This window comes from Lolium rigidum, chromosome 7 (assembly GCF_022539505.1).
Source record: "Lolium rigidum isolate FL_2022 chromosome 7, APGP_CSIRO_Lrig_0.1, whole genome shotgun sequence".
Classification (NCBI taxonomy): Eukaryota; Viridiplantae; Streptophyta; class Magnoliopsida; order Poales; family Poaceae; genus Lolium; species Lolium rigidum.
Genome location: NC_061514.1, coordinates 246284062 through 246295704, shown reverse-complemented (window position 1 = coordinate 246295704; position 11643 = coordinate 246284062). Strand labels below are relative to the sequence as shown.

Here is an 11643-nt window from a genome sequence, read left to right as displayed (position 1 = left end):
AAAATCTTTGATAGTAAAGTAAATACTAGATTTGGATTACTGCGCAGAAACAGATTTCTTTGCTGTCACGAATCTGGGTCTAATTCTCTGTAGGTAACTCAGAAAATTAATCCAATTTACGTGAGTGATCCTCAGATATGTACGCAACTTTCATTGAATTTGGGAATTTTCATTTGAGCAAGTCTGGTGGCCTAATAAAATCCATCTTTACGGACTGTTCTGTTTTGACAGATTCTGCCTTTTATTTCGCATTGCCTCTTTTGCTATGTTGGATGAATTTCTTTGATCCATTAATGTCCAAGTAGCTTTATGCAATGTCCGGAAGTGCTAAGAATGATTGTGTCACCTCTGAACATGTTAATTTTTATTGTGCACTAACCCTCTAATGAGTTGTTTCGAGTTTGGTGTGGAGGAAGTTTTCAAGGATCAAGAGAGGAGTATGATGCAATATGATCAAGGAGAGTGAAAGCTCTAAGCTTGGGGATGCCCCGGTGGTTCACCCCTGCATATTCTAAGAAGACTCAAGCGTCTAAGCTTGGGGATGCCCAAGGCATCCCCTTCTTCATCGACAACATTATCGAGTTCCTCCCCTGAAACTATATTTTTATTCCGTCACATCTTATGCACTTTGCTTGGAGCGTCGGTTTGTTTTTGTTTTTGTTTTGTTTGAATAAAATGGATCCTAGCATTCACTTTGTGGGAGAGAGACACGCTCCGCTGTAGCATATGGACAAGTATGTCCTTAGGCTCTACTCATAGAATTCATGGCGAAGTTTCTTCTTCGTTAAATTGTTATATGGTTGGAATTGGAAAATACTACATGTAGTAACTCTAAAATGTCTTGGATAATTTGATACTTGGCAATTATTGTGCTCATGTTTAAGCTCTTGCATCATATACTTTGCACCCATTAATGAAGAAACACTTAGAGCTTGCTAATTTGGTTTGCATATTTGGTTTCTCTAGAGTCTAGATAACATCTAGTATTGAGTTTTGAACAACAAGGAAGACGGTGTAGAGTCTTATAATATTTACAATATGTCTTTTATGTGAGTTTTGCTGCACCGTTCATCCTTGTGTTTGTTTCAAATAACCTTGCTAGCCTAAACCTTGTATCGAGAGGGAATACTTCTCATGCATCCAAAATCCTTGAGCCAACCACTATGCCATTTGTGTCCACCATACCTACCTACTACATGGTATTTATCCGCCATTCCAAAGTAAATTGCTTGAGTGCTACCTTTAAAATTCCATCATTCACCTTTGCAATATATAGCTCATGGGACAAATAGCTTAAAACTATTGTGGTATTGAATATGTACTTATGCACTTTATCTCTTATTAAGTTGCTTGTTGTGCGATAACCATGTTTCGGGGACGCCATCAACTATTCTTTGTTGAATATCATGTGAGTTGCTATGCATGTCCGTCTTGTCTGAAGTAAGAGAGATCTACCACCTTAATGGTTGGAGCATGCATATTGTTAGAGAAGAACATTGGGCCGCTAACTAAAGCCATGATTCATGGTGGAAGTTTCAGCTTTGGACATATATCCTCAATCTCATATGAGAATAATAATTGTTGCCACATGCTTATGCATTAAAGAGGAGTCCATTATCTCGTTGTCCATGTTGTCCCGGTATGGATGTCTAAGTTGAGAATAATCAAAAGCGAGAAATCCAAAATGCGAGCTTTCTCCTTAGACCTTTGTACAGAGCGGCATGGAGGTACCCCATTGTGACACTTGGTTAAAACATGTGTATTGTGATGATCCGGTAGTCCAAGCTAATTAGGACAAGGTGCGGGCACTATTAGTATACTATGCATGAGGCTTGCAACTTTTAAGATATAATTTACATAACTCATATGCTTTATTACTACCGTTGACAAAATTGTTTCATGTTTTCAAAATAAAAGCTCTAGCACAAATATAGCAATCGATGCTTTCCTCTTTGAAGGACCATTCTTTTTACTTTTATGTTGAGTCAGTTCACCTATCTCTCTCCACCTCAAGAAGCAAACACTTGTGTGAATTGTGCATTGATTCCTACATACTTGCATATTGCACTTGTTATATTACTCTATGTTGACAATTATCCATGAGATATACATGTTACAAGTTGAAAGCAACCGCTGAAACTTAATCTTCTTTTGTGTTGCTTCAATACCTTTACTTTGATTTATTGCTTTATGAGTTAACTCTTATGCAAGACTTATTGATGCTTGTCTTGAAGTACTATTCATGAAAAGTCTTTGCTTTATGATTCACTTGTTTACTCATGTCATTACCATTGTTTTGATCGTTGCATTCATTACATATGTTTACAAATAGTATGATCAAGGTTATGATGACATGTCACTTCAGAAATTATCTTTGTTATCGTTTTACCTGCTCGGGACGAGCAGAACTAAGCTTGGGGATGCTGATACGTCTCCGACGTATCGATAATTTCTTATGTTCCATGCCATATTATTGATGATACCTACATGTTTTATGCACACTTTATGTCATATTCGTGCATTTTCCGGAACTAACCTATTAACAAGATGCCGAAGAGCCGATTCGTTGTTTTCTGCTGTTTTTGGTTTCAGAAATCCTAGTAACGAAATATTCTCGGAATTGGACGAAATCAAAACCCAGGGTCCTATTTTGCCACGAAGCTTCCGGAAGACCGAAGAGGAGTCGAAGTGGGGCCACGAGGGGCCGCCACCATAGGGCGGCGCGGCCCAGGTCTTGGCCGCGCCGACTCGTGGTGTGGGGCCCTCGTGTGGCCCCCCATGTTGCCCTTCCGCCTACTTAAAGCCTCCGTCGCGAAACCCCTGATGCGAAGAACCACGATACGGAAAACCTTACTGAGACGCCGCCGCCGCCAATCCCATCTCGGGGGATTCGGAGATCTCCTCCGAGCACCCTGCCGGAGAGGGGATTCATCTCCCGGAGGACTCTTCACCGCCATGGTCGCCTCCGGAGTGATGAGTGAGTAGTTCACCCCTGGACTATGGGTCCATAGCAGGTAGCTAGATAGTTGTCTTCTCCTCATTGTGCTTCATTGTTGGATCTTGTGAGCTGCCTAACATGATCAAGATCATCTATCCGTAATGCTATATGTTGTGTTTGTCGGGATCCGATGGATAGAGAATACCATGTTATGTTAATTATCAAGTTATTACCTATGTGTTGTTTATGATCTTGCATGCTCTCCATTATTAGTAGAGGCTCGGCCAAGTTTTTGCTCTTAACTCCAAGAGGGAGTATTTATGCTCGATAGTGGGTTCATGCCCGCATTGACACCGGGACGAGTGACGTAAAGTTCTAAGGTTGTGTTGTGCTCGTTGCCACTAGGGATAAAACATTGATGCTATGTCTAAGGATGTAGTTGTTGATTACATTACGCACCATACTTAATGCAATTGTCCGTTGCTTTGCAACTTAATACTGGAAGGGGTTCGGATGATAACTCGAAGGTGGACTTTTTAGGCATAGATGCGGTTGGATGGCGGTCTATGTACTTTGTCGTAATGCCCAATTAAATCTCACTATACTTATCATGACATGTATGTGCATTGTTATGCCCTCTCTATTTGTCAATTGCCCGACCGTAATTTGTTCACCCAACATGCTTTTATCTTATGGGAGAGACACCTCTAGTGAACTGTGGACCCCGGTCCATTCTTTTATACTTGAAATACAAATCTGCCTTGCAATACTTGTTTTACTTGTTTTCTCTTGCAAACAATCATCTTCCACACAATACGGTTAATCCTTTGTTACAGCAAGCCGGTGAGATTGACAACCTCACTGTTTCGTTGTGGCAAAGTACTTTGGTTGTGTTGTGCAGGTTCCACGTTGGCGCCGGAATCTCTGGTGTTGCGCCGCACTACATCCCGCCGCCAATAACCTTCAACGTGCTTCTTGGCTCCTCCTGGTTCGATAAACCTTGGTTTCTTTCTGAGGGAAAACTTGCTGCTGTGCGCATCATACCTTCCTCTTGGGGTTCCCAACGAACGTGTGAGTTACACGCCATCACGTCCATTCCAACTAGGGCCTCCTAAGGTCAAACAATGGCTCTGATACCAACTTGTCAACACCCGGATTTTTAAGTCCGGATGCCTATTATGTCATACATCGCAATCCCAGGAAGATTGTTTTTGCGAGACATAACAGTCGATATCACAAAACATTATTCATTACAAACCATAATAGTCTTACAACAAAGGATCTCATGATCCAAGTCTTACAATAACAGTTGATCTAAGGATCAATTACAAAACACATAGCGGAAGAAACGTAGTAGCGGTCCATCTATTCCACAGGCAACGCTTGACGTCAGGAGGTGATCCTAGTTATCATAGACGTCATGCTGTCCATCTTCCTGGTACTGGTGCTCCTCTTCATAGTCTGGCCATTTGAATAGCCAGGGACAAAGCCATGAGTACTTTTAAAGTACTCGCAAACGAATACTAATAGAAGTACTAATAGCTCAATTAAGGGTTCTATGCTTCTAGGTTTATTTGCACAAAGCTAGTTTTATTTCATAAACACTTATGAGTCAAAGACTCTTCCTTTACCTAGACTTACTCAAGTGGGAACATTAGTGTCATTCCCACAACTCAGTTGTGATTCAGGTCAAAGTCACATTTCAAGTCACCATTCATTTTTAGAAAAACATCTGACAACGGAACAGTATGGCCATCCAACTGTCCATGACCGCGGACGCGGCTATTCGAATATTTTAACACTCTGCAGAGGTCGTACTCTTGTGCCACAACTTTTGATTACATCCGTCAGGGATAGCCCTGAATCATCATAACTCAGTATGCGGATCACAAACCATTAACCTTTCACTTACATACCCTAGTATAGGCACCTCCCCTATGAGCTTGGCCTCCTAGTGATGGCAGTCTGTCATCCTAGGAATTGGACAGGGCTTGGGTAGGATATTCAAAACTTTTTCACGTCATTTCATTTTCAACGGAGGCAGCCTCAGCATAACCTCTATGACGTTTGTTCAGAGAGAACCCATACTAAGATACCTAAATTTCCAGCTAAAGCCTTACCCATTATCAGGTATTGTGGGGTACTCTAAAATTGGAATGGTATCGCATCTGAACCCAACCATCAATTTTTGTCAAATTCACAATGTCATTCAAAAGTCATATTCACCTTCAAAACTTTCAATAGAATGATTCATCATCCTAAGGTTTTCAAAGTCATTTGTTTCACAAGTTTCCATCTAGAGTAGGAAATTTTAGTTTTAGCACTAACCACTAGTCATGAGGGGTGCTAACTACATTTTAGCTCTTCTAGGCTAAGTTTGACTCTCTTGTGGTACTCTATACTTAGACAAGAATTAGCTACAGCAAGTGAGGCTTGGTAAACAAAATAAAAGCTTGTAAGATAAAAACTTGGACTTGGAAAGGTAAAACTTTAAACAACAATACTAGTGCCATGGTATCTTGCACTAGTAGCTTGGCATTAGTAGAGCTTGCATTGGTAATAGCTTGCCTTGGGTGGTATAGTGGTCAAAGTGTTCCTCCTCTTCTTCGTAGAAGACCTCCTCCTCCTCGTAGCCTTCGGTACTAGCGTCTATATACGGATACGAGGTAACAATCGCCAAACAATACTTAAGGAGACTATTTAGCCTTAATGGCTCACACAAGATGATCTATCATCATCACAATCATCACTCAATATCATAATAGGGTTTTCTTTATTTAGTGCTGGGAAAATAATTTCCTCTCATTGAAATTTACTAAGATTTAATATCATCAAATAATTGAATATGAAATCATGTTGACCAAAGTCACCACTTCATATTTATCCATTTGGGAAAATGATTTCAATGGGATACTACCTCTCATACAATTTAAATACTACTTTGGAAATGATTTAATATTCTCAAGTAATAACATATGAGGTCATGAAGACTAATGTCATCACCTCACATTTAATTACTTGGAAAGGTGATTTAAATGGGAGGCTATACCTCATAGGTTTTAAATACCATTTTTGAAATAATTTAAATGGGCTAGAAATGACTACATAGCCATTATTTGAATCTAGCCCATGATCATATGAAACAACTATGTCATATTATCGCATAATCAATTAGAGTTTTTGAAATGTGAATTATGAGAATTGGAATCACCTCAAAATTCATTATGGTTGATTTTTAATAAATGTTTGAATTTTGAAAAGGCACTACCTTGTTATTTTTATTGCAAGTGATCTATAAGTAACTAGGGTTTGAGACCAGCGGGGTTGGATAGATCCTTTCATCTACTTTCACCCAAAATTTGAATCATTCAAATTGGATTGGTAGATTTGTTTCTATTGAATTTTGAATCAAGCAGCAGTATTTGAATTTAGATTAAACTATTTAACAGAATTCAAACTTGTGGGCTTAGGCGGGAAAAATAAACGGGCCAGAGAGAGAAAAAGAAGAGGGCCGGCCCAGCAACGCGTCTCGCACGCGTGGGCTGCCTGATAGCGGTGGCCGTTGGATTAGAGTGAGATCGAACGACAGAGGGTCGTCTCCATCCTCGACTGCGAGCGAACCCTGGGTGCGGCAGAGAGGGTCGACGGCGGCTTACCGGAGGTCCGGCGAGGCTCGGCGAGGCGGGCAATCGGCGTGGAAGACGACGGCGAGGCGAACGAGGGTCGTGGGAGAGGCTGAGGTGGTCGGAGTCGTCGCCTCCTTCTGGCTACTGCCGCGGCGAACTCCGGCGAAATTGGGGCGGCTCCGGCGATAATGTGGACGAGGAAGTGGTCGAGGAGAGCGAGAGGAAGGAGGGGAGAAAGGTGGTGTGAAGAAATTGCAAGGGGGAGGCCTCCTTTTATAGCTAGCCAGAGGGGCAGCGCGGCACGGGCAGGTCATCGTCGTCGATGATGCTACAGCGGCGGAGAGGCGTGGGCGAGGATGGGGAGATGTTCACGGTGTCATGGCGATCGTCACGTTACTCGTGGCGCAGAGAATGGTGGACGGGAGCGTGCGGGCGATGTCGTCGTCTGTCACGGGTCCGGCGCAAGTCGTCGATGATGGCGAGGGCTACAGGACTCGCGCGGGCAGGTGAGCATGTCTGGGAGGTAGCTGGGTCGTGGGTGAGTGCGTGTGCGAGAGGAGAGAGCGAGGGGAGGTCAGCAGTGACGAGGCGAGGCGACGTTCTGGCGCACTCTGGGACGTGTCCGTGCACGTGCTGGCGCGTCTGGGCGGCATGGGCGCGTCCTGGCCTGGGGCGTGCAGAGCTGCTCTTCGTCCTGGGAGGGTACCAGCGTATTCAGGGTGCTGAGGCAAGCCTAGTGGACAAGGTGAGGGTGAGAGGAGAGGGCAGGTGGTTATGAGTGGCATGGGGGTTGGCATGTGAGTGACATAGGCCTAGTTTGATCCTTTTTCTCCTTTGAACAATGGTGTCAAAGCATGGCATGGTCCAGGGTGTGCAAGGGAGAGTAAGTGGTGACATAGGCATCGAGGGTTTAGGCAAAAATCCATTGAATTTTAGCATGTATGCTCAAAGACAAATGGTGCACACCATGTGTTTGATGGAATGGCCGCAAGAGATTTGAATTTGAGTTTTGCCAAAATATTTTATGGGTGTTATTCAAATAAAGTTTGGCACCTCCTGATGTCCTTGGTTTGAAATTTGGAATTGGTTTGATAAAAATCAAAATTGGGATGATCTAGAATCTGATTCAATATTGCTACTTTGGTTGCTTATTATAAGAATTTGAAAATGAATCTGCATGGTTGGTCAACACCAAAGTGATCACCTTGATGTGTTCTTGGATGAGGAGCAAAGAGATGAGAAAGTTTGAAAAGATTAACTACAGAGGCTAAAAGTGGGCATCATGTTAAAATTGTCACAAGTGACCATTATCACATGTGCCTAGGTTTTTCATTTTTTATTTATTTTATTTGACCAAAAGTCATTGTTTTGGGTTGCTTGAGTGTTAGGTTGAGTTGATCAAGGGTTTCAAACAATTTTAGTGAAGTAAACATGGCATAGGCCACTATTTGCAAAAATAGCAATTTGCTCACATATGCCTCTCTTTTTATTTTATTTTATTTTCTTGGTTTCTCTTTGATTTTGAAAAGGGGTAGGGTTTAGGGTTTAGAAATAGGTTCAACACTTCAAACAAACAATCATGGCATCATCAAAACATTCATTCATTCACATAATAGAAAAGAGTTTGAAATAGGCAAGTTTTTGTTAACCCTAAAATTTGGATAAATGGAAATTTACTTTTCTTTGTTTTGAAATTTTTGGGATGTTACAGTGTGTTACCAAAATTTCAACGTGTCTAAACTATTGTTTATGTGCTACTATATTTAATACAATATTATTTGCTTGCCCCTTCATTAAAAATGTTCCAAATTGAATTTTGATTCAAAATTCCAGTCAAATTTGTAATTTTGGCAAATTAGTGTCATCTATAAATGATGACAAAAAGTGTGGGCCCCACTTGTCAGCAATGAGGTGGTCCCACTTGTCACAACCGTCTGGTCCCACTTATCATAACCGTCTGGTCATACTTATCATAACCGTCTGGTCCCACTTGTCAAAACCGTGTGGTCCAATTGTCATAACCGTTTGGTCCCACTTCTTATAAGCGCCTGGTCCCACTTGTAAGAACCGTCTGGTCTCAATTGTAAAAACTAGTTGACCCATCTAAAAGTTTGCCATTTCACCAGTATTGGACCCACGTTGTCAGCAGCCACGTCAGCATCATGGGCCCACATGTAAGAAGCCACGTAAGTATTTCTTGACCAATTCTAAGCTCCCATTCAATCTAACAATGACAAGTTATCATATTTACCATGACAATATTGGGCTATCACCTATTATAACAAACGTTGACAATCTCTAAATTGTCACCGAAAATGTGATCTTCGATGAAAAATCTTTGCGTACTGTCATTAGCGATTTTCTATGACAGATATTCAGTGACCAAGCCAATGAATAAACAAATTTGTCACCCGACTATTTTTGGTGACAAAAACGGTATATTCAACCACAAGTGTTTTGTCACTAAAAATAATTTTTGGTGTAGTGAGTTTTCCTTCTCTGGCTTCGACGATGGCAGGTGATCACCTTGCAACTCCTTATTGCACCGACTGCTACGTCGTCTAGTCCTATTAAACGAATGATGCGAGAGTAAAAAGACCCTCGGATCTAGAAAAGAACTGCAAGGAGAAAACCAAGAAGAGAAACCGGCTATGTGGCCTCAATATGTACCTGGCAGCCGGGATTCACCGGTCAAAATGATCACAAAATTTTAGAAGGGGTAAAAGTTGGCACACCTTTTGCTAAATCGGGTAATTAGAATGAAAATCTGATAAATGAGGTAAGTAGTGTCAAGAAAATCAATCTAGGGGGTGAAAAGTGGAATTTACTCTTATCCAAAACAAACCTGATACATGTGATATTTCTCTCTACATTCCAGTGGGTTGTTACACGTTGAACCCTGGAATGATATACTGCATAGTATAAGTGTACAAATTATCAGTATGAAGCATGTGATATCTAGTAGTACTGGAATACTTTCTTCCTGGAGTATGACAAAGGCAAAACTGAATCTAGACCATCTTCTTCTGAGCTGAAGGTGCAAGTGACATAGCAACAGCTAACGGCGCTGAGCATGAACAAAGGCCACGCAAAACTGCCGTTACAGCAAACACGGCGAATGGAACATACAGCTGAAGCAACCTCGGCGTTGCTTTTCCTGAGCTCAGCATTTCACCAAGTATCGCACACTGAAAGAGTTGCAGTCACTATTAGAAACGATACAATAAAGAAGCTTCTGTGAAAAGAACAAGGGGTTATGGATTAATTATCGCAAGATTGATACAAGTATGCCAGTCACTGAAGTTTTTCAAGAGCGCACATGAGACTTGCGCGTCTTCTGTATTAAGATAGATAGAAAGGTTTACAAGAACTGTAGGACACCGAATCACAAGCGATAAGGCCCTACTCCACTTACTCCACTTACAACAGACTACTCAATCTCTCCTAACACTCCACATAACCCAGCCTTCTTCTACAACTTGAATTCTTCATTGATTTTCCAACAAATCTCTGTCGGCATCGTCGCGAATTTGTCAAAAACCCTGTTGCTCCGTTCAAGCCACAAGCATCTCGCCACCAGAATAACCAGAGCATTCAGTTCCTTGTGGTGTTTTCTCGGCACGGCGTCTGCCAAGTTGGACCACCATACTGCAATTTCGTCAGTTGCCCCTGGCATGAAACGGTGCAGCCTATACCGCAGGAGCATCTGGAACCAAATCTGCCTAGCGAAAGAACATTGTAGTGTAATGTGATTGGCCGCTCAGGCTCTTGGCAACAGAGCACGCAGCAATCCAGGTGCTCCAAACCCCTTCTTTCTAGCCTGTCTGCCGTCCACAGCCGATTTTGCATGGCGAACCACAAATGGAGCTTGTGCATTAGCGGTGCCCCCGCCTTCCACAGCTCAGTTGCTGCCAGCGCCATTGTTCTCCCTGTGAAGAAGGCTTCGTATGCGGATTTTGCGGTGTATATATGTGTCTGTAGAGGATACTTTCCAAGTGATCAGATCCTCTCCTTCCTCTAATCTAATATCTCTCAGCGAGTCCCATGGTCCAGGAAGCTGTCAGCGCACCTGTCACTGAAGTTGATACTGAAAAACTCACTTAGCAAGCTTCGCACTCAGATGCGGGTAAGGGGAGAAGAGGTAATATTACTTGAGACTAGAGATTTGATTACTACTTCTTTGGTAAAATTTCAGGCATTGTGTGACACCTCACCCTCGAGTTATTTTTGTAATTGGGTTCTAATTCTATTCAGTCTATTGTTTTTCTTCATAATAACACCCTTACCCGCATCCAATTAGGGATCGGGATTCGTCTAAACAGCAAGAAATTTAAACGCACCACCCCCAACAAAGGGCAACTAATTTCCACCACCAATCAAGATGATATTATGAGAGCTTAAAAAAGATGTGTGCTAAACTGTTTCTTGTTTGGTCAACGAGGAAAGGAATAGCACTTCCTACGGATATTGAAACAAGAAGCAAGCGCAAACGCAAAGATGTGTACCAAGTAGGTGATCATGTAGACCCCGGCCATGAGGGAGGTGGTGGCCGACCAGCGGCGGCGCGCAAGGATGCCGTAGAGATTGGCAACGCAGACTGGCCAGAGGAAGACCAGGTCGAGCCAGACGAGGCCGATGAAGAAAGCTGGCGGGTCGGCGACGAGGTAGTCGTCGAACTCGGCGATGAACCACCTGTGGAAGTTCACGAGCGGCGCTGGGTAGAGGCGGCGCGGGAGGACGATCTGCGAGTCGAACAACGGCGCGGCGACCGCCATGATCAGCGAGAACAGCGCAACTACGCAGTCCACCGCTGCCGAGACGGCGCCCATTGGTTGCAGTGCGGCGCGTGACGGCGTGAGGTGCTAAGCTTGCTTTGTGGGAGGCCGGATGCGGAGGGGAGTGGAGCTGCTCTGTTTCGTTTCTTCATTTACAGTTGTCCTGCTCTGTTCATTGATGTGTTTGATGACAACGAACTGTGTCTACGCTCCAGAGGTTGACATGACTACCACGTGGGCATGCTTTCTGTATTTCTAGAGAAATGCCTACAGTATCTAGCGCGTACCGGCCATGCGCCACACT

General features: G+C 42.9%; 1 protein-coding gene across 1 annotated transcript; it reads right to left on the bottom strand.

The window, feature by feature from the left end:
* Positions 1-9368: 9368 nt before the first annotated feature.
* On the bottom strand, positions 9369-11437 carry LOC124678006 (sigma intracellular receptor 2-like). The gene is made up of 2 exons (XM_047213940.1): positions 11070-11437; positions 9369-9752 (listed from the first exon to the last, which is right to left on the bottom strand). The coding sequence occupies exons 1-2, from the start codon at positions 11391-11393 to the stop codon at positions 9576-9578; spliced, it is 501 nt and encodes a 166-aa protein (XP_047069896.1). The 5' UTR covers positions 11394-11437; the 3' UTR covers positions 9369-9575.
* Between the last annotated feature and the right edge of the window lie 206 nt (positions 11438-11643).